Consider the following 21,429-nt stretch of genomic DNA (forward strand, 5'->3'; position numbering starts at 1 on the left):
TTCCAATAAAATTATTTACGGAGACTGAAATTTGAATTTCATATAATTTTCTTATCACAAAATATTCTTTTGATTTTTTTTAACCATTTAAAAATGTAGAACTCATTCCTAGCTTTTGGGTCATACAAAAACAGGTGGTGGGCCATAGGTTGCTGACCCATGAACCTCAAAAATTCATTCTCTCAAATTCCAAGCCTTTGCTTGCACTTCTGCCCCAGATCAAGATGGTCAACATGGCCAGAAAGTACAATTCATTTTGTATTATATGTTAAAGACACCTTCTGGAGCAATGTTATGTAAACAGTGCCCCCTGACGTTGTACAATAGGAAGACTTGCTTTTACATGGGCAACAGTAGTCTATGTATGTTAACTTAAGCTCCAGAGTTTACAAGAATATTTGCAACTGAAGAGATATGTATTTGTGCGTGTGTGTATGCATTTCAATTTTCAAAGTATCTTTGTGTATATATATGCATACATACATAACTCATCAACAGGATTATATAAAATAGTGAATACTGTAGAATTTTTCTATTTCTTTGCTATTAGAAATACTTCCTAGTTACCTAGGTATAAAAATATCTTTTTAATTATAGTATTTTCATAGCCAAACCTTATACAACCATTTACCAAATTTTGGTTTGCTTTTCAGGTACCATCTATATTCGTATTTTAAGTGAAACCATGGACCCATAATTAGCAAAGTATTTATTCTAAATAGTTTTACAGTTTCATGTTAATAGTAGATCAAATGTCAGCCTTTACTAGTTTGGTTACACAAACAAAAGAAATTTGTTAAAGCAAAGTTGGAAAATGCAGTGCTTCATGCAAACAGGGTGGGTGGATATAACTAAAATAAACTAAGCAAAAGGCTAAAAGCAAAAGAAATAAAGAAAAGAAAGAACCTTATGCATTTCTCCATGAAGATCTCCTACCTCTTCTCTAGTGTCTATGGCAGAGCCAGGGGTGGTGGCAGCAGTGCTTACTGTGGTACTAGGGGCAGTGCCTGATGAGGTCACTGAATCTATCTCTCCTGCTACATCGTTGATCTCCCGAGCAATGAGAGCAAGATCTTGGCTGATCCTGGTAACAATTTTAGAAAAGAAGTTTAATCCCTTTTAATTACAGCTCTAGAAAAAAAATCACGTATGACAGAATCAGTTACATACATTACATATCAAGTTAAAGGAGTTTGTACACAAAACTTAAGATTCTTTGGAAACACTATTAAATATTTTGATACTCAAAATGTTAAACTTTAATTTCACAAATTAATATTAATGAAGCTAAATTCCAAATAATCTACAATATACTACCTTAAAAAAATATATTTTTAACAGCGTAAAATAGTGCTATGTCATATTTTAAAATACCCTGTCAGTGTGACTGACCAGCATTTATATATCACAGGGGTTCTTAAATATGAAGGTGGCGATGGACAGAACTCAAGGAGGGGTCAGTGAATTTGGGTGAGAAAAATAAATCTCAACTTCATTTTCACTTCTAACTGAAGTTTAGCATTTCTTTCAATTACAAATAGAGACAATAAACTGTACTGGTATTAGGAATACTGGTGACTTTTGTCACCAATAAAAATCACATTATAGTTGCTATGAGTATTTCAAAGCATCATTTACACTCACTGTTTCTTCAAAATTACTGCAGTCACTAAACTCATGGCAATGTTTTATTTACATGTTAATAAAGAACCACATATTATTATATTACTTTAAAAATATTTTGATGGCTGTATTTTAATATAATTGAATTCCTTTGTTAATTCTAAGTTATTTTATGTTTATGTATTTAAAAATGTTATTCTGAGAAAGGAGTCCATAAGCTTCACCAGACTTAAGGTACCAAGAAAGTTAAGAGCTCGGAAGTTAGTAAACCTTACACACTACTCTATGCTAGCACTTTATACCAATACACAATTGAGGCTCACAAGATTTTTACGAGGTAGGACTCAGCTTATGATTTTTTAAATGAGGACACATTCTCAGAGAAGTTGAGTGACTTGCCAACAGACACAAAATTTAAAAGTTGCTAAGGCAGGACCAGGTTCCAAGTTTATAGCTAATTTCCATGAAGTCTTTTGTGTTTTCAGCCACATGGACTAAACCCAAAAACCCACTGTTGTCGAGTTGATTCCGACTCCTATTGACCCTATAGGACAGAGGAGAACTACCCCATAGGGTTTCCAAGGAGTGCCTGGTAGATTCAAACTGCTGACCTTTTGGTTAGCAGCCATAGTGCTTAACCACTACGCCACTAGGGTTTCCACATGGCCTAAAGAACTAAATAATTATCACTGACAATCAAAGAAGAAATAGAAATTTTTTTCCTTAGCATTGTTGCAAGTTTTCCATCTTTGACAGGGTGCAGTCTTACCACTTTTCTCTCTCTCCTTTTAGTGGAAAATATATGAGTTTTCCTTCTCTGACAGGTTTCTGCCTTTACACGAGTTCCATCTTTTAAGTTTTACTGTATACAGTTTATAACAAATGACAGATGGTTAAGCCCTCTTTTATTTACCAACACAAAAAGGCAGGAAGAAAGCCAACAAATATTTACTGAGCCCTTAGCATAAAAAAAAAAAAAAAAAAAAAATTTTTTTTTTTTTTTTTTTTTAGCATAGTGGTTAAGAGTTTGGCTGCAAACCAAAAGGTCAGCATTTGAATCTACCAGGCACTCCTTGGAAACCTTATGGGGCAGCTCTATAGGGTTGCTACGTGTTGGAATCGACTCAACGGCAATGGGTTTGGTTTTCTGGTATTATGTGCCAGGCACTGTGTTAGGCCTTTAGAGTCACAATGGTGAAGAAGGCAGACGAGGTCCCTGTCCTCATGGAGTTTAGAATAAATATAATAAGCAATATTATATCATAATATGAAAAGTATCATTATATCATAATCTACTAAGCACCATTATAGAGAACCTGTATATTCATTATCTCATTTAATTCTCACAACTACCCTGTAAGAGAGGTATAAATCATCTTGTTTTACAGATGAGGAATATGAGGCTTAGGAGAGGTTATGTGACCATCTTCTGGGCAAGGTCACAAATAGTAAATGGCACAACTAGATCTTTTTATTATGTCATGCCAAATCTCACATTATCATTCACGTGTATGTGTGTGTATACATATGTGTATATCCATATATATACACACACAAATTTTTTCTAAACTAGTTAACTACTGATGTTATTCTTTTGAGAAAGGATTTAAAATGTTCTCGTAGACACTAGGTTCAGTTCTTACCATTTTCTATAGTAAATGAATTAGGATGAGAAACAGAATAACCAAGCTTAATGAGATAAAAAAAAAAGTATTAGCTTATCTAAAAATCAATTTTTCCTTTATTTAAAACTTTTTGTGCAGACATTTTACACAATGAAGTTTCTAGTATTTATGAAAAGCAATATTAGAAAAAACAAGGACGATAACAATCTCAACATGTTTATGCAGTAAAAATTATACTCAAACATCTCTTAATGAACACAGTAAGCATCTAAAACGCATTCTTTGAATACAAGTCTGTTGTGTATATCCCAGCTGTTTTTCTGCATGGCAATTTCTATTTTAAAGCTTACTCAATAGTATAAACCACTAAATTAATTCAAATCCACATTCCTAAAAAAAACTTAGCACCTACAAAACAAGTATTGTTGTTGGTGTGTGCTATCCAGTTGATTCTGACTCATAGCGACCCTATGTGACAGAGGAGAACCGCTCCACAGGGTTTTTTAGGCTTTAATCTTTACAGGAGAAGATTGTCAGGTCTTTTCTCCCACGGAGCCAACTGGGTGGGTTTGAACTGCCAACTTTTTGGTTAGCAGCTGAGCTCGTAACTACTATGCCATCAGGGCTCCTTAAAAACCAGGATACGAATTCTAAAAGGCAAATAAAATTATGGAGAAAAAACCCAAAGTTACGAACATCTTACAAGTAGAAAAACTAGATTTAAGATTCAATACAGAGTATGGGTCTATTCATACGGTTGTTAAAATAAATCTCAGCTTTCATATTAATTTTGTAATTATTCTAGATTATGCTTACTTGAATATTTTATAGTATTGTGTTTCTCTGTATCTCTTATACATACGTCCTTCAAACTCCAAGTACACAACCTGTCCTCATTCTCTACCCCTTTCAAATCTGCTAGAGGAGGAAACTCTAGAATAACACTAAAACATTTTCTTTTGAGCTTATTTGGATTTTATAATCTATCTCCTTCCTTTGCACTACCAATAAAAATTCAATTTGAAAACCTAATAGGTAATTACATTTTATTAAGAAATTTGGATGATACGATAGTCCCTAAGGAACAAAATGTAAATTAAGGATTAAGTTCTATAACATTAATGCTAGTCTGTCAGAACCACTGATCCAATGTTAAAAAGTCAAGCATACATTATTTGTAAAATGACAAAATTTAACACAAAGGAGGCACTTAAAGTCATGAAGTTTATGATTTTCTTATGTAAACTATCTCAGCAATATTGTCTTCTCTAGATCAATTAAAGGTTATTTTTCACTGAAGGAATACACACAAGGAAAAATAATAATATGCTTTTGGTATATCTGAACTTTAAAGGAAACAGTGAAAATTAGATTCCCAGTGAAATGTATGCCTTATTAAACATAATATTTGTAACCAAAACGCATAACAAACTTTCAGATTTCATTGATTTAAACTGCCAACATAAACACTCTTTTAGGTTTTAAATTAACTATAAAAAGATAAAATCTGCTTTATCTTTTTAATAGCATATTAAGTTTCAAAAATTTTATATGTAACTAGAGTTCCAAAGGATATACTTAAAAACCATTAGAATCAAGTTTTCTTTGATGTTAATGGAAAAAAAGCAACTGATGGGCTACAAATGAAGCATACTAGCTTCAAAATCCTAACACTGAAGTTAATATCAGCAAATCAAACCTCCTGTTACCTTAACGGAAACCCTGGTGGGGAAGGGGTTAAGAGCCACGGCTGCCAACCAAACGGTTGTTGGCAGTTTGAATTCACCAGGTGCGTCTCGGAAACCATGGAGCAGTTCTACTCTGTCCTATAGGGTCACTATGAATCGGAATCGACTCAATGGCAACGGGTTTGGTTTTTGGTTTTGGTGCTGTTTTTATAGATTAGCTTTTAATCTCCATCTTGGTCATAAACTCCTTTAGATATGAGTGGTAAAGTTTTAAGTTTTTTATCTCCCCAATAGTATCAAGTACCAGGCAGGTGATTAAGAAAAAAGTATCTGATTTATAATAGGAAGTACCAGAGGAACATTTTAACTGATAAATAAAAGGGATCATGGTGATGTGACATGAAAAGAATAAAGTACTGAAGAATTCAGAAATTCCTGTTCCTCCAGCTCCTGGCAATGATGGAAACACCATTAACCCAAACAATAAAGAACCATAGTTCTTTCTGAAAGCCAAGAAGCCTGTGCTGGGCACCAAAATTTCAGAGGCAGATAAGAAGAAAAAGCTATTTGATATATAAACCTGTGACTTAAATACAAGTTTTCTTTCATTAAATGTTTGCTTTCACTTATATTTTTGTCTCAAGTGACTAGCTTCCATACATGCTTGCTTTTTCTCAAATAGAATAATCAGTATAATGGTTTAGGATTTAGAAGGCATGGAAAAAAATAAGGGCCATTGATATATTGACTTACTAAAATTTTATTTAAATTTTTAATTATTTATAATCTAGGAAAATGCACTTTTAAAAGACCATACAATAATACAAAAAATCCATTGCTGTTGAGTCGATTCTGACTCATAGAGACCCTACAGTAAAAAGCAGAACTGCTCACAGGGTTTCCAAGGCTGTCATTTTTATGGAAGCAAACTGCTACATCTTTCTTCCATGGAGTGGCTGGTGGATCCGAACCACAAACCTCTCGGTTAGCAGCCAAGCACTTAACCACTGGGCTATTATATAGGCTATTATATATTATATATGGGCTACCTATATAATAGCATACAAAGGTGGGAAAACCCTCAAGTTAAAAAGTACCCAGATGTGGCTTTAATGGTCATAAAACTGTAATTTTTAACAACTTGCTTGGTTTATAAGTACTCATAAATATATGTTCCCTTGGAGCCTTTTCCTAGTTTAGGTCCATCAATTTCAGATTATTTTTCTCAGCTGTTAAAAACAGAGACCATATGCACATTTAAATGACTACTGCACTACTTAACTAGATCTCTTCTTTCTTCTTTATTAGAAATCACACAGTTTTGATAAGGCCTTTGGCTTGTCGTGAAGCTACTCTCCAACTTCAGTTCTTCATGACATCCCTTTCATACAGGAGACATGTTATCACTGTGAATAGCTCAAGTGGATCCTACCAAATTCATTTAAGTTTTCCTAGAAATGGGATTCAGCATGATTTCTGAATTTTAAACTCTGATTTTTAAAATGAGCTAAACTATTTTGTAATAAAATCAACATATGTACGTGTGAATATAAATAGGCAAGACTGACTTCATACACGGATCTGTGAAATGTTCCATTACTGGTTAATCATATCTTATATAGTGATCAATGTAATCACTGTAAGAAAGACACAGAACTTCTCACATCCGATCCTGTTTCCAAAAAGCTTCATAATAATGGATCTATGACAAAGGATTTATGAGTAAAAACATTTTAGGTTTTGATTTTAAAAATTTGAAATTGGATGCCCATCAATAGAAGAATGGATAAACAAACACATAATGGAATACTATGCAGCCATAAAGAATAATGATTTCTCAAAATATACTATAACGTGGATGAATCTGGAAGACTTTATGCTGAGTGAAATAAGTCAATCACAAAGGAATAAGTACTGTATGGTCTCACTATTATAAAAAAACAAGAATAGGTTATACACACAGAAAGGAACATTCTTAGGTAGTTACCAGGGATGGGATGGGGGAGGGAGGGGAAATCACTTTCTAGATAGTAGACACTTGTTAGTTTTGGCGATGGGTAAGGCAATACTGAATGAGTCAGCACAACTTGACCAAGGCAAAAGATGACACTAAGAAGTACACAAAATAAGGTATGATTTTGATAAAAGCCACAACATATGCAGTTCTGCAACAACATAATAACAATCAAAAAATGTGTGTGTGGTTATATAGGTAGATATGTACGCTTATATATGTAATAAATTAATATATGGATATGCATATACCTGTTTCTGTAGGAAAATGTATATACATATTTATATGTGCTGCATGTACGTTCATATATAAAATAAAGCATATGGGGGCACAGTTATGGATACTTCCTAGACATAACCAAACACCTTGTGGGACTAGGGTACTGGTGTGAGGGCTTAGGACCATAGTCTTGGGGAACAACTCGGTCTATCGTCATAACATAGCTCATAAAGGATAATGTTCTACATCTTGGTTTAGTGAGCAGCGTCTGGGGTCTTCAAAGCTTGTGAGTGGCAATCTAAGATACAACTATTGGTCTCTACATGTCTGAAGCAAAAGAGAAAAAAGGAAACCAAAAGACTCAATGAAGAGCTAGTTTATAGGACTAACAGTCTACACAAACCATGGCCTCACATGCCTTGAGACCAGAAGAACTAGATGGTGCTCATTTACCACTGCCAACTGTTCCAACCAGGGACACAACAGATGGTCCCAGATAGAATAAGAGAAAAATGTAGACCAAACTCAAATTCCTAAAAAAGGCCAGACTTACTGGGCTGGTAGAGACTAGAGAACCCCCCAAGGCTATTGCCCTGGGATACCCTTTAAACTTGGAACTCAAACCACTCTTGGTGGTCACTTATCAGCCAAAAGACAGAGTGGCTTATAAGATAAATAATGTCACCCATGAATACTGTGCTCCTGTAAACAATCATCTAAATGAGACCTAACAGTCAACATTTACCCTAGACCAAAGACAAGAAGGTAAGGGGGGGGAGCAAAGGAAGCTGGATTAACGGAAAGAGAACCACCAGAACGGGAATGAGAACACTGACACACTGCAGAAAGTGTAACCAATGCCACTGAATAATATATACAGAAATTGTTAAATGAGAACCCAATCTGCTATGTAAATTTTCTCCAAAATCACAATAAAATATATATTTTTTAAAATTTTAATTTGGAGTCTTAGGTATTTAAACTAGTCAAGGAACGATAATGAGTTGTGAATGGACATTTTAAAAAAATACCGAAAGGAGACAAAGACAAATTTGGAGAGAATCTAGGCTTCGTTTATTCTACAACATAATTTGACATCTACAAAGCCGCGGTTATGAATGGTTCCACGATCTGACACTATAGTGAAGAATCGGATGAAGCCCAGCCCTCCTGAGTCTTAGAGATTAACTCATATATTAGATTTAGGTACAGACTAGAGGGAGGGTGAAAAAAAAAGGTTTTTTATTATTGATAAGGAAAGCTCTTCCTCTTCTTTTGGTGGAAATTGTCAGTTTACTACATGTTGTTAGCATTTTGATCCAATGTTGGAATACCTTGATGAGAAAGAATTCTGGCAAGCCATCTCTCACAAACTTTCAATGAAAGCAGAGAGAATTGGGACAAACAGGCAAACCGGATCACAAAAGACTGGTGTAGGGTGGGATAGTAATATGCTGAAATCAGAGGTTTCTCTTGAGCAGCAAGAAAAAATTAGTGGCCCAAACAGAGGGGTGGAATTTGAATCAAGTGACATCAAGTCTATTTATGGACATGAAAAGAAGTAGGGATTTAATTAAAAAAAAAAATAAATAAGGTAGGTCCCATTATTGTCAATAATGCAAGTCCAAATGCTAGCTTAGTACCACAGATAGGTTATATTTGACAAAATATAGAAAAAGTCTTAGAACCAGACTTATGAATATGTTTCAGATAAACTGAGCAAGTCATAAACAAAGAGGTGATGGTAAAATACCACTCTGAAGATCTAGCACACTGTTGTACATCAATAAACACTTGCTAAACAAATGGGAGGTGGTGGAGAACACACCATTTCCACCAGAGAGACAAATACTTGCAAATTAATAGAAGAAGATGGCCTGAAGTCATCTGAAAGGAAAATGCTATCCTTATTCAATGAGTAATATTTGAGATAGCCACACTGTTCACACAAAAGTAGTGCAAGGCACTTTTTACAAAGATGGCGCTGAAAGCAAAGAAGGAAGCCCCTGCTTCTCCCAAAATTGAAGCCAAAGCAAAGGTGTTAAACGCCAAGAAGGCAGTGTTGAAAGGCATTGACAGCCACAAAAAAAAAAGAAGATCCGTACTTCGCCAACTTTTCGGGCGGCCCAAAGACACTGAGGCCCCCAGGAAAATCAAGCTTGACCGCCAGGCCATCATCAAGTTCCCCCTGACCCTGAGTCAACCATGAAGAAGACAGAAGATAACAACACACTTATGTTCACTGTGGATGTCTAAGCCAACAAGCACCAGATCAAACAGGCTGTGAAGAAGCTCTATGACATTGATGTGGCCAGGGTCAATACCTTGATCAGGCCTGATGGAGAGAAGGAGGCAAAAGTTCGACTGGCTCCTGATTATGATGCTTGGGATGTTGCCAACAAAATTAGGATCATCTAAACTGAGTCCAGCTGGCTAATTCTAAATATAAATTTTTTTTACCACACACACACACACACACATAGTAGAACTAGGCACCCCCATGTCAGAGAACAGGACCAAGGGATGACAAAGTTGAAGGAAATGTTGAAAAACTACACAGAAACCAAAAAATAATTTTCACCTGAACCTGCGGGCAGATGTTTTATTCCCGTATTCTTGCTGTTTGGATCTGGCCTAGCCCAAAAGAAATACAGAAACAGGCTGGGTCTAGACTTTAGCCATTATGAACCGATTGATCAGGTCTTAAAACTGACTTAGCAGCTATGTTGTCTTCTTTGATAAAGTAATTTTTATCTCCATGGTATTGTCAAAGCCTGCTTCCACCCCCACCCCCAAACACACTGTCTCCTGCTATACTGTAATTAAAAACTATTTACCAAAATAGACTGCAATACAAAAAAATGTTTTATTACATTAATCTGCAGACTACATAGAAATTCACGCTATTTAATTTTGGCTACCAAGTTAAACTGGCTCTCATCAAAAAACAAAGCTAAACTAAACAAAAAGCACAGGGCATTTAGTAATGTACTTAAATGCATTTCAACTGAAAACAATCTTTTTTTTTTTCCTTTTACTGTTAGGATCAGAGCATATTCATAACTTTAACTGCAAATATTTTAGACTTGAAAAATAAGAGCCACAGCTCTATTTTTAAAATGTTTTAAAATACACTTGGTCAGTATTCTTTCCATTTGAATTTCTCTAATAAAAATAAAAGGCTTAGTAATAATACAGGCCTTTTTCATCTTGACTTTAAATGCCAAGTGATTTTATTCTGGGGCCAATCAAATGGAGGAATGGGACTGGTGAGTGTTCTGTGACACATCTATTCAACAATACTTTTAATATTAAAAAATGGACTACTTATAGACCAGTGTCCTTATCAGGAATTATATAATATTATATAATATCTTCCAGCATAATTTTTGGGTTACATACATTTTATTTGGTCATCTGTAAAGGTGGTATTATAGCTTTGTTTACACTAACATTCATAAAACCAGTATAATCTGTTACATTCACGCTGGAAGGAAATTTATACCTACATAGTAACAGAGAAACTGAGACAGGAGCTACATGTATCAGGGGTCCCTAGAATAAAAGTTTCTTCAAACTGAAAGACCCAATATGCTATACTTTCTTTTACACTTTATATTCCTGATGGATCCTGTTTTTGTGCTTTTGAGTTTAAATGCAGGTAAAGAATTACTGCATACAGGCTGAAAGAGTGATTAGGTGATACAGCCCTAAATGCAAAACAAAAAGAATAAGCCGAAGCATAAAAGACTTCTGTAATAAATTAAAATTCATCGTTACGTTTTTTAAATAAAAGTATCTTGATCTATGGCTCTTTAATAAACAACGCCCTCAGAATGTGTTTTAAGTGATTTATAGGGGTAACCCCTCTAACGAAATAAAATTATCACATTCTATTTAGTTTGTGGTTGACAACCATTTGAAAATAATATTTCTTATGTTAAGCAAGCTTGTCACTGCCCTGAAGGAATATCAAATAGTGACATTAACTTTCTTTCCATGCTTTCTATCTTCCCTTCTTCCACACCACCTCCTTTTTTTTTCCCCCTTAAAAATAACATCTTTGGCTTTGAGATAAATGGCTGAAAAATATACCCTGAAAAGTTAAAACCCCAAAGGCAAGTTTTATGAGAACAGCGCTATTGACAAACTAGTAGAAAAAAGCATAAAATCATGACAGAGTAAACGGCTGGCCTTCAACTGTTACAGACAGTGAAAACACATAATCACAAAATGAAAAACATAATGTGCAGCCCCTATTCCCTTACCCCTTTGTCATGGATTGAATTGTGTCCCCCCAAAATATCTGTCAACTTGGCTAGGTCATGATTCTCAGCATTGTATAATTGCCTACCATTTTGTCATCTGATGTGATTTCCCTATATGTTGTAAAATCCTATCACTATGATGTAATGAGGTGGATTAGCGGCAGTTATACTGAGGAGTTCTGCAAGGTTACATAGCGTCTTAAGCCAATCTCTTTTGAGATATAAAAGACAAAAGTAAGCAGAGAGACATGGGGACTTCATACCACCAGGAAAGCAGCACAGGAGCAGACCACGTCCTTTTGGCCTGGGGTTCCTGCGTAGAGAAGCTCCTAGACCAAGAGAAGACTGATGACAAGGACCTTACTCCAGAGCCGACAGAGAAAGCCTCCCCCTGGAGCTGGTGCCCTAAATTTGGACTTGTAGCCTACTAGGCTTCGAGAAAATAAATTTCTCTTTGTTAAAGCCATCCACTTGTGGTATTTCTGTTAAAGCAGCACTAGATGACCATGACAAAATTTGGTAACTGAGAGTGGGGTGCTGCTGACAGATGCCTAAAATGTGGAAGCAGTTTTGAAACTGTAAATGGATAAAGGACTGGCAGCAGCAGAGAAGCAGCAGCGGCAGAGGACTGAGAGCAGTAGACAAGTGGCAGCAGGAGAAGACCTGCAGCAGGAAAGGACCCGCAGCAGCAGGGAACTGGTAGCAGCAAAACCAGGAGACCAGCACCTGATAGCGCTGAAGCCAACCCATGGAGTGAGAAAGCTGAGTGCCTGTACATAGGAGGCTTCCTGGCAGAGTTGGTGGAGCTAGGTTTACCAATCCATGGAGCGACCGAGCTGAGTACCTTTTGGCCAAAGTTCACTGGCAGAGTGGGGTGCCTTCAGGAACTTATCGTGGAGCTACAGAGCTTTGGAACACTTGCTCCAGTAGGGGAGATGCAGGTATGAGGCCCAAGGGCCAAGAGGCCAAGGAACCAAGAAGCAGAAGCTGAAGAGATGGAAACCTCATGCCACTAAGAAGGAAGAGCAGAAGCATGTGTCCTTTGGACCCAGGGTCCCTGCAATGAGAAACTCCTTGGCCAGAGAAAGAGTGATGACAAGGACCTTCTTCCAGAGCTGAGAAGAGAAAGCCTACCCCTGGAGCCAATGTCCTGAATTTGGACTTGTAGCCTACTAGACTGAGAATAAGTTTCTCTTTTTTGAAGCCATCCACTTGTGATATTCCTGTTATAGCAGCACTAGATAACTAAGATACCCTTGGTATTATAATCTTTTCTATCTGGGAGAAGGGAAGTGGCCTTTCTAGTTTAGGGAAGACAGTTTGAGAGGGGAGGCCTCCTAGAGGAGACAGACATACACTTCAGTTCCCTCAGGCGCCACCTGAGCTTGTACAGCTGGACATCTCATCTCCACAGGAAGAGGAAAAAGGATTAGACAAGAGCAAGCCCTGGTGTTACCAATCATGTCCAGAACAACAAAAAATGTGTCAAGATTGTCTCACTACAGGCACTTTGTGAGCCCATAATGATCCGTAGCTTCAAAGAACATATATGCCCCTCTCCTAACCAGGACAACTGGTTTAAAATGTTTCAACAATTAGTCTCATAAAAAGCTATTTATACGGTACAATAAAAATGTTCTAAGCAGTATAATGAGACTAGAAGGACATGTTCTCCAATAAAAGCAAGTGAACAGTCATTAAAAACAAAAAAATAAACAGTACATTAAACTAATAAGCCAGAAAAAGCACAATTCACAGATGTCAACAAAGAAAAAAAAGACAACCACTGATTAAACTATGGTAAAGGTTTCTTTTTTTAAGCATCTATGGACTACTACATATAACCCTTTTAATAATGTTACCAAGTGCAAAACTCAAAGCATGGCTAAGGCAGAAATAATTTTAGTATGTATACGGTGAAAATATTTAGGCAACATCTAAAATCGGTATAAAACACCCACGGTCATTGAGTTCTTGACTCACAGCAAGCCTCGCTGAGTCAATTCTGAGTCATGGCAACCCATGTGTATCAGAGAAGAACTGTGCTCCACAGGGTTTTCAATGGGTGTTTTTTTGGAAGTATGTGGCTGGGCCTTTCTTCCAAGGTGCTTCTCGGTTAACAGCCAAGCAAACGTTTAATCATTTGCACCATCCAGGTACACAAAAACATGATAAAATCTAATATCTTATAAACCTTTATAAAAAGAAAAAAAAAAACACTTTAACTACTACAACATCTCTTTGAGCATAACCTCTCTTAAATGCTGAGCCATAATGTTACCAATTAAAAATTTTGTCTGCAGCACAAATTTTATTTATTTTATATAATCTGATTTAATATTCAAAATACGTATATTTTGACGTAATTAAAGATACAAGGTTGAACTAACTATACTTAGTGAATTCACAAAAGTCAGAGTAAAAAGCTACCTATTCTAATTCTCCCCAAAGAACATTAACAACCCATCTCTAACAAGCACACTATTAACCTCTTTGGACGTTAAGAATAGTAATTTACCACCAGAAGTCTTAATTATGTAGAGCTGATACTGTCTTTCAATAATTTTACTAATTCATCATCATCTCTATTAGAACTAAATAAAGGGGGAGGGAAAAGACCAAAAAATAATAATTCTACAATGTGTTAGTAGCACTGCAATTAAAAAAAAAAATGAAAAAATGCTGGGTGGAACATAACTACAGATAAAGCTGAGTTCACAGTTATGAGTGGATTTCATTTCTTGGACTACCAGTACAAATCAACTGAAAGCTAAAACTTCACACCAAGATGAAACAGGGAAAAATGTCAACTCTTAAAGATAATTCATTAAAACCAACCTCGCTATCTCCTCTCGGTGAGCAGTCCAATCTCGGATGTAGTCTTCCTGTTCTTTTATTCGATGCTTGAATGAAGAACTAGTAGACATTGCTGATCCAGTGCTCTGCAATCGAGTGGTTTTCAGGGCTGGAGAAGTACGTAGACGGGTATGTTTAGGGGAATTACGGTTTGATCCAAATTCATCTTCTGAGGTGGAAGCATAATCAGTAGGAAAGCGCCTCCATCTTGAATTTACTAAATTAGTTTAATTATTAAAAAAAGAATTATTATGTTATCTTTTAAAGGAGATAAAATAAAAATCATGATTTCAAAAACACCATGACAGTACACACAGCACAATTTTCAATAACTGACATACACATACCTCACAAAAACCGTAAGTTTACTACTCCTTAAAGAGAGAAACATTACACTTAGTGAAATAAAAACAATGAATAATTCAAATCAATTGAAAGACTGTTTTCTCTAGCATGGTAAACAGGCATTCACATGAAAAATTTCACTAATGATAACTAAGCAAGCTCTATTCATAAATGTTTCACTTGGATACCTTTTAATTGCAAATACTTCTTCTCATACAAGTGAAGATGTGGGTTTTTTTTTTTTTTTAATGACAGGAACAACACAACGAAAATAAAAACACAGGAAAAGATTTCCTCATGCCACATGGACTTTCAGCATGGAGATGGTAAAAACCCTCTTTTCCCAACATACAAATGTGCATAATTCCTGCTGTGGAAATTATGCCTTTATGGCAGGAAAAAAAAAACAAAAAAAAAAACATTACCTCTGTCATTCAACATCCTGTTACGCTATGGTTGGAAAAAATCTTTTTACATGGTAAAAAAAATACAACAAAGCATCTTCAGTACAACTCTCTGCTGCTTTGACACTGAAAGCATATGGTGAAAACAGACAATGGCATAAAAACCTACACAAGTGGATCTCTACAAGTTATTCTCACAACTACTGACATTTAAGCACAGGGGATGCTGTGAATACCCACATTAAAGAAAGTGGAAATCACTTTCTTTTTTAAGGTCAATAAAGACAGTTTAAAAATGGTATTGTCAACACATTTGAAAAATCAGAAGACAAAGCAGACACTTCAGTTCTAATATGAGAATCAAACATACAAGTAATTTGTGACACATAAGTAGAGCTAAAAATAGAGCTAAAAACAGGGAGATAATGGCTAGTTCACGTGAACTTCATGAGGGTAGGAACTCTGTACGTGTAATGAGTGGTCACGTATATCTGGCACTTAGCAGAGTGTCTGGCCAATAGGTATTTAACACATATTTTTGAATAAGTAAATGAGTTCCTAGATACAGAACATTTGCTTTTCTAAAAGCAGGAAAAACTTACTAAGCACACATGGATATTTTTGGCGGCTGAAGCGATGAAAGCTTAGCATCTGCTAAAGAGTTACAGCTGTTGTTAATAACAGGCGAGTCCTTTTCCTCTCATTCTCTCTCTATAACACAAACTCACCCTAGGCTGTGTGGGCTGGTCAAGTCCAGAATTCCTTTATCCTACTTCACTAGAATTTTATACCTTTCATGTCTTTTCCTCCCAAAGCTACATTTTTTTATTTTTCTGGCCTGGGGCTCTCTAGAACTGAGTTGGCACTAAGATAAAACATACACTGTCACTAGAGTTGGCTTAAAAAGCAGAGAAATCTACAATTAGGAATACACTATTAGAGTGTACCCATTTCTCCTGATTCTCACCCTTTATGTTTGGTCTTATTTCAAACTCCTGAGGCTTGGAACCAGACTCATGGCTGTGAGAGAATGAGCACATGCAGCAAGTCCATGGCTTCCTTTAAAAATGTATGCAAATACATATACAGAATTGTAGATAATTAATCACAGATTTTTTGAAGAGGGGTTTAGGTATAATTTCTGATTTTACTCATTTTTAAACATTTTAAAACTTCATGCACTGATCTGACCCTGAGACTTGAGCACAATAAGTAAGCTGAGAATTCTTATTTATAACAGAAAAAATCACGTATTTACTTGTGTGAATAACATTAACTGAAGTTTAGAAATAAAAGCAAAGAGGTTTAAGGAAAATTAGGAATGTAGCAAATGAACTGCCAGATTTGTACTCTTGAATAAAATCACAAATTTATTTTTATACCTTAGAATATTTTTCATAAATAAGTAAAAGATCATTTGTTAGATTAAATTTCCTAATTTTTGATGGGGAAACTATGATCACTATGTGTAAAGCTGAAAATTGTTTGTACAGAAAGCCAGTGACAGAGTTTCAATAAATAGCAGGAGATATGAAAACATAAGCAAGTATGATGGAACTAGGGCAGGTAATTTACAGGTAATTTGGCAAGAATGGCATCACTGGCTGATATATTTTATGAATGGCAGAGTACATGAAAACCAAACGAGCAATTGTGTATCAAGTGCTATTAAACAAAAAAAAAAACCCACCCTCGTTGCTGTCGAGTTGATTCTGAGTCATAGCAACCCTACAGGACAGAGTAGAACTGCCCTGTAGAGTTTCCAAGGAGTGCCTGGTGGATTTGAACTGCCGACCTTTTGGTTAGCAGCCGTAGCACTTAACTACTACGCCACCAGGGTTTCCAAAGTGCTATTAATGTATATTAAATGTCAGGTGAAAATACATTAAGTACAAGTAGCCCCCACCTTATGACAAGGTTTCGTTCTGATGACTCTGTCATAAGTCACTTCTGATGGAAGTCTAATATCACTTTTTTAATTTTAATTATTGCCTTTTATTATCAGTATCTTTATAAATCTGATCTTTATTTGTCTTTGGTGGCTGGCCTAAGAATAATAACCTCAGAAAATTATATGCTCTGACACTGTACGTAGTACACATTACTAACGATAAGATGTACCAAAAAAATAAGAAAAAAAGACAGTCACGCAGTTCATCATAACTTGAATACGTCGTAAATCGGGGACAACCTGTAGTCTGAATCTACCTGCAGTCTGTAAAACAATTACATTTGGGGGGAGGGGAGGAGTAAAACTTCCTTTTCAAAAGAAATTCATAAACTTTCCACCTATTTTTATAAGTCAATTTAGAAGACAATAAAAACAGTTAACCTTCTAATGATATCTTCAAAAAAGAAAAGCAATCAAAGGAATAAAACATATTTTAAAAACTGAAAGATATCTTTAGGTTTGTTTTCTTATAAATGAGGGCAGAGTAAGAGGATAAAACACGGAAGTATATGAATAAGTAGGGTATACCAGAGAAATGAAAGTATGATTAATAAATCTTCAGGTTGCCAAGGGATCTCTTTACCAAGGGAAAACAAACCATGCACGGTGTGCTGTGATGCAAAGCTCAAGTTACTTCACACCTCTTAGCTTGTACAACAGCAGAGAATAAAGTTGGGACTGGGTGAAATGATGACTACTAGTGGAAAAGGGACTGGGAAAGGGCAGTTTAATGCCAGGACCTCTAACCTGTTATTTTTCATAGAACTTTCAAAGCTTTTCACTTTCTTGGTCTTTGCTTCCAAACCATAACAGCTATAAATTTTATCTGAAGAAAACGGCCTAAAATTTGCTAGTTAATGCAGAGAAAACTTCAAGTTAGAATGTTTTTAGCTTTCCCAAGCCATCTTAATTTAATATTATTCTAGTACTAGAACGGACAGACACAGTGGCTGCAACAATGGGCTCAAACATAGCAACAGTTGTGAGGACGGCACAGGACTGGGGTTTCATTCTGTTGCACCTAACAAACAAGAACGACTGCAAACATGATAGTCCAAATTCTTCAGTTTATAAAGAGACAGGCTGTGCGTTTTGACTTGTTAAAATCCCTGTATAAGAACTACTGACTCCCAAAGTTCAAAATGCACAAATGCTTTACAATTAAACGTTAGCAAGCCTCTTTATTATATTTCTAATTAGATGAGTTTTTTAAAAAGACTTTTGCAATTTCTGATGGAACGACAGTTTTTCTGTTTTCTACCTGTGGAAAGTATTGAAGAAAAACTTTACTTTTTCCTCCTGGATTTTATTCTGCTTAGCTAAAATTATTTATAAAACTAAACTTAATTTTATATAACCAGGCTTATTTGACAGCAACATAAATATTACTAAGGTATTTAAGATGGATCGTTAAATTGAAAAATTTATATTGAAGATATTTAAAATGCCAGTCTCTAAGAGGTGCCTTGGCTGACAGCAGAGACTTCACCATCTAGTAAAATGAGAGACAGTTCCAAGATAGACAACCAATTCTGTAGCTCACCTGAAACTTAATTTAATTATATAATTATGCAATACTCCCTCTTGTGGCAGTACTAAGCAACTACGTTCACTATAAAAAAAACTATTCATGATTTCTAGAGTATTAAAAAGGGGAAAAGTACTTAGGATCATGTATCTGTGAATGGAAACCCCGGTGGCATAGTGGTTAAGTGCTAGGGCTGCTAACCAAAGGGTCGGCAGTTCAAATCTGCCAGGCGCTCCTTGGAAACTCTGTGGGGCGGTTCTACTCTGTCCAATAGGGTCACTATGAGTCGGAATCAACTCGACGGCACTGGATTTGGTTGTTTTTTTTTTTGGTATCTGTGAATGTTCTGATTTCTTTTGGTGTTAACCAAAACTTCCTTGACATTAACACATATTTATATCTCCAGATTTAACGAACACCTTTCAGAAAACAAACATAACCTCTTCATGCTTTGTATCAGAATATTTCCGTGAGAAATTAAACTACAAACATGTTTCCATGTACATTTATGTGCACGCAGGCATATGATCATTTGGGGGAAAAAAAATCCCTAACAATTTTCTGTATGAGCTTTTGGTATGGAGGAAGAAATAACTCAAGCTATGCGTGCTCAACACAAAATTCCTACCATCTATAAATTTTGACGATTAGAATAAGAAAGGGAAAGTAAATAGTCTAAACAAATTTCTAAGGACATAACCAATGTTTTTATTTTCTAGATTATGCACTTAAAACATTATGAAAACCAAATGTTTTATTTTGATAATTCAGGGTACTTAATCTGAAATATATCTTATGAAAAAATCTGGAATCTCTTCCTAAATGATGCTTTATTTAAATATATTCCTTTTTAAAACTAATTAATTATTTTAACTGTATTCTTAATTTTTAAAAAATGCCATGACAGTTATTTATTACAACTTGACACTGAAGGATTATTTAAGGAATTTTAGGGGAACACCACTAACTCTTAAGAGCAAATCACTTCAGAGCTAAAGAAACATAAAATAATTCTTACCCTTAATTTAGCTAAATCAGAGACTTCCATTTCTCTATTTTTGTGACACATACTTCTTTGAAAAACATTTTTAGACACAGTCTAAAATATGGAATTTGAAATAGCACACAATTATTTTTACACATGCCAATAGGCTCTACAGTTAGATCTTTCCAAGATCTTCAAAGTTTACAGTGGCATAGCAATGTTGAAAAGTCTGATTTCATATTCTTTTAAATCATATTTTGAAAGCTCAGAACTTTTCTTTTTCCATTGAAGGTATTCTAAGTCTTAAAGAGAAATATCATAATATTAAAGACATCTCATTTAGGAATACCAAAAAGGTTTTTTTGTTTTTTTTTTTTAACCTACCCCATGCAACTATTTCAATATCCTCCCCACTGACTGGTCATTTCGAGAATCCAGATATACAACCTTGGATGATCACAATGTAGCCTTAGGTCCATAAGGCAGAACAGATAACAGGAGCTGGGTAAAATACTAGCATCATAAATCCTAAAGTGAACAACACCAAAACCTTCATATGTAAAGTGATTTTGTGTACACTTGGATAGTAATTCAATACATTTTGGCTGTCCTCTGGATGCCTGCATAGGGTTCAGCACTCAGAGACTATTCTGTAGAGCTAAAGTAGATAGAGTAGAAAAAGCAAATGACTGGAAAGTAAGAAACTTGGATTCTCATCTTGTCCTTGCCATAGACAGCTATGTGACCAGGGCAGGTGAGTTCATCTCTTGGCCTTAGTTCCTAACTAAATAACTATCACAGATAACGTATCCTTCACGCTTAAATTTCGTGATTCTAATTCTTTAATACACTGCTGTTAAGTATGAAGAAGCCTAAAGTCATGTTCCACAATTTCTCCTAAGGAATTTAGTTAAGCAATTCAAGGCACTTTTCAGACACAGAAAACAAGAGTGTTTATCAAATTCTACATTTAAAGAAACAAATCAGAATTTATCTCTAAAGACACATACAGAACATGGCATCTTATAGCAGTTACTTAGTCTTGTTTAAGTAATTATATTTGATTTGAATTTCAAATAGGCATCTCCTGTTACACTGAGGAATGAAACCAGATCATTCATGTGTTAAAAGCTAGTCAACCGGTACAGAAGGAAGAGGTGCTTCATGTTATTTGGTACCATACACCTTAGGTCACAGCTTAAGTTAAAGCTGGAATACTTAGACATTTTAATGTACTTAAATGGAGATGAGGTGACTAAACAAACAGTTGACAGAAGAAATTTTATCAGAATACACACCATAGTATGCAGCACAAAGAAAATGTGAACTGAAGAGGTAGAGCCATAACAAACAACAAAATACCACCACCAGATAAACATAAACCAAAAATAGTTAAGTTTAAAAATACTTGGCAATAAATCCATTAATCACCAACCAAAGCTTGAAGTATGGAAACAAAAGGGACCGGGGTAATAAGGAAAATGCCATTTACCCTTTTTGGAACCATGATCTTATGTCATCTATCTGCAGCCTACATCCACTCCTACCACAGACTATGATCATTATCACCACACCCTCTGACCAGCAGAGAGATGGAAAGGTAAATGGGGTGAAGGAAGGCAGCAGTAAAGACAGGAGGTATAAAAAGTGGAAAAAAAAAAAAAAAAAAGCTAAGTACCACTGGTATTCCATCTTCTAGGACATACTGTGGTAGATGTAAAACAAAAATAAAAAGATTGCATACCAACTCACCTTCCACTCAAGACTTAAGGCTCATTTAGTGGCTTGTTGACTGACAATAACTGTAAATCTTCCAAGTCTTATAAACAGCTATCTCCCCCACTGGTCTTTTCAGCTACACCCCTACATGAAGCTGATTATGAAGTAATGTGACCATTCTTTCAGGATACACATCATTATCTG

At 35.5% G+C, this 21,429-nt stretch overlaps 1 protein-coding gene and 1 pseudogene across 33 annotated transcripts in view; one reads left to right on the forward strand and one right to left on the reverse strand.

Annotated features, from left to right (window-relative positions):
• The window catches only part of CEP170 (centrosomal protein 170), a 133,299-nt gene that overhangs the window by 16,355 nt on the left and 95,515 nt on the right, over positions 1 to 21,429 (reverse strand). For 23 of the 33 annotated variants that reach the window (XM_064276741.1, XM_064276733.1, XM_064276736.1 and 20 more), the window contains 2 exons: positions 14,276 to 14,510; positions 907 to 1,084 (listed from right to left, as the gene is read on the reverse strand). In XM_064276741.1, coding sequence (XP_064132811.1) covers positions 907 to 1,084; positions 14,276 to 14,510 — 413 coding nt within the window. The remainder of the gene's footprint in view (positions 1 to 906; positions 1,085 to 14,275; positions 14,511 to 21,429) is intronic. The other 10 variants (XM_064276743.1, XM_064276744.1, XM_064276756.1 and 7 more) reach the window with 3 other exon arrangements.
• Positions 7,912 to 9,929, forward strand: LOC111750942 (large ribosomal subunit protein uL23-like; annotated as a pseudogene).

The sequence above is a fragment of the Loxodonta africana genome, chromosome 25 (genome assembly GCF_030014295.1).
Source record: "Loxodonta africana isolate mLoxAfr1 chromosome 25, mLoxAfr1.hap2, whole genome shotgun sequence".
Classification (NCBI taxonomy): Eukaryota; Metazoa; Chordata; class Mammalia; order Proboscidea; family Elephantidae; genus Loxodonta; species Loxodonta africana.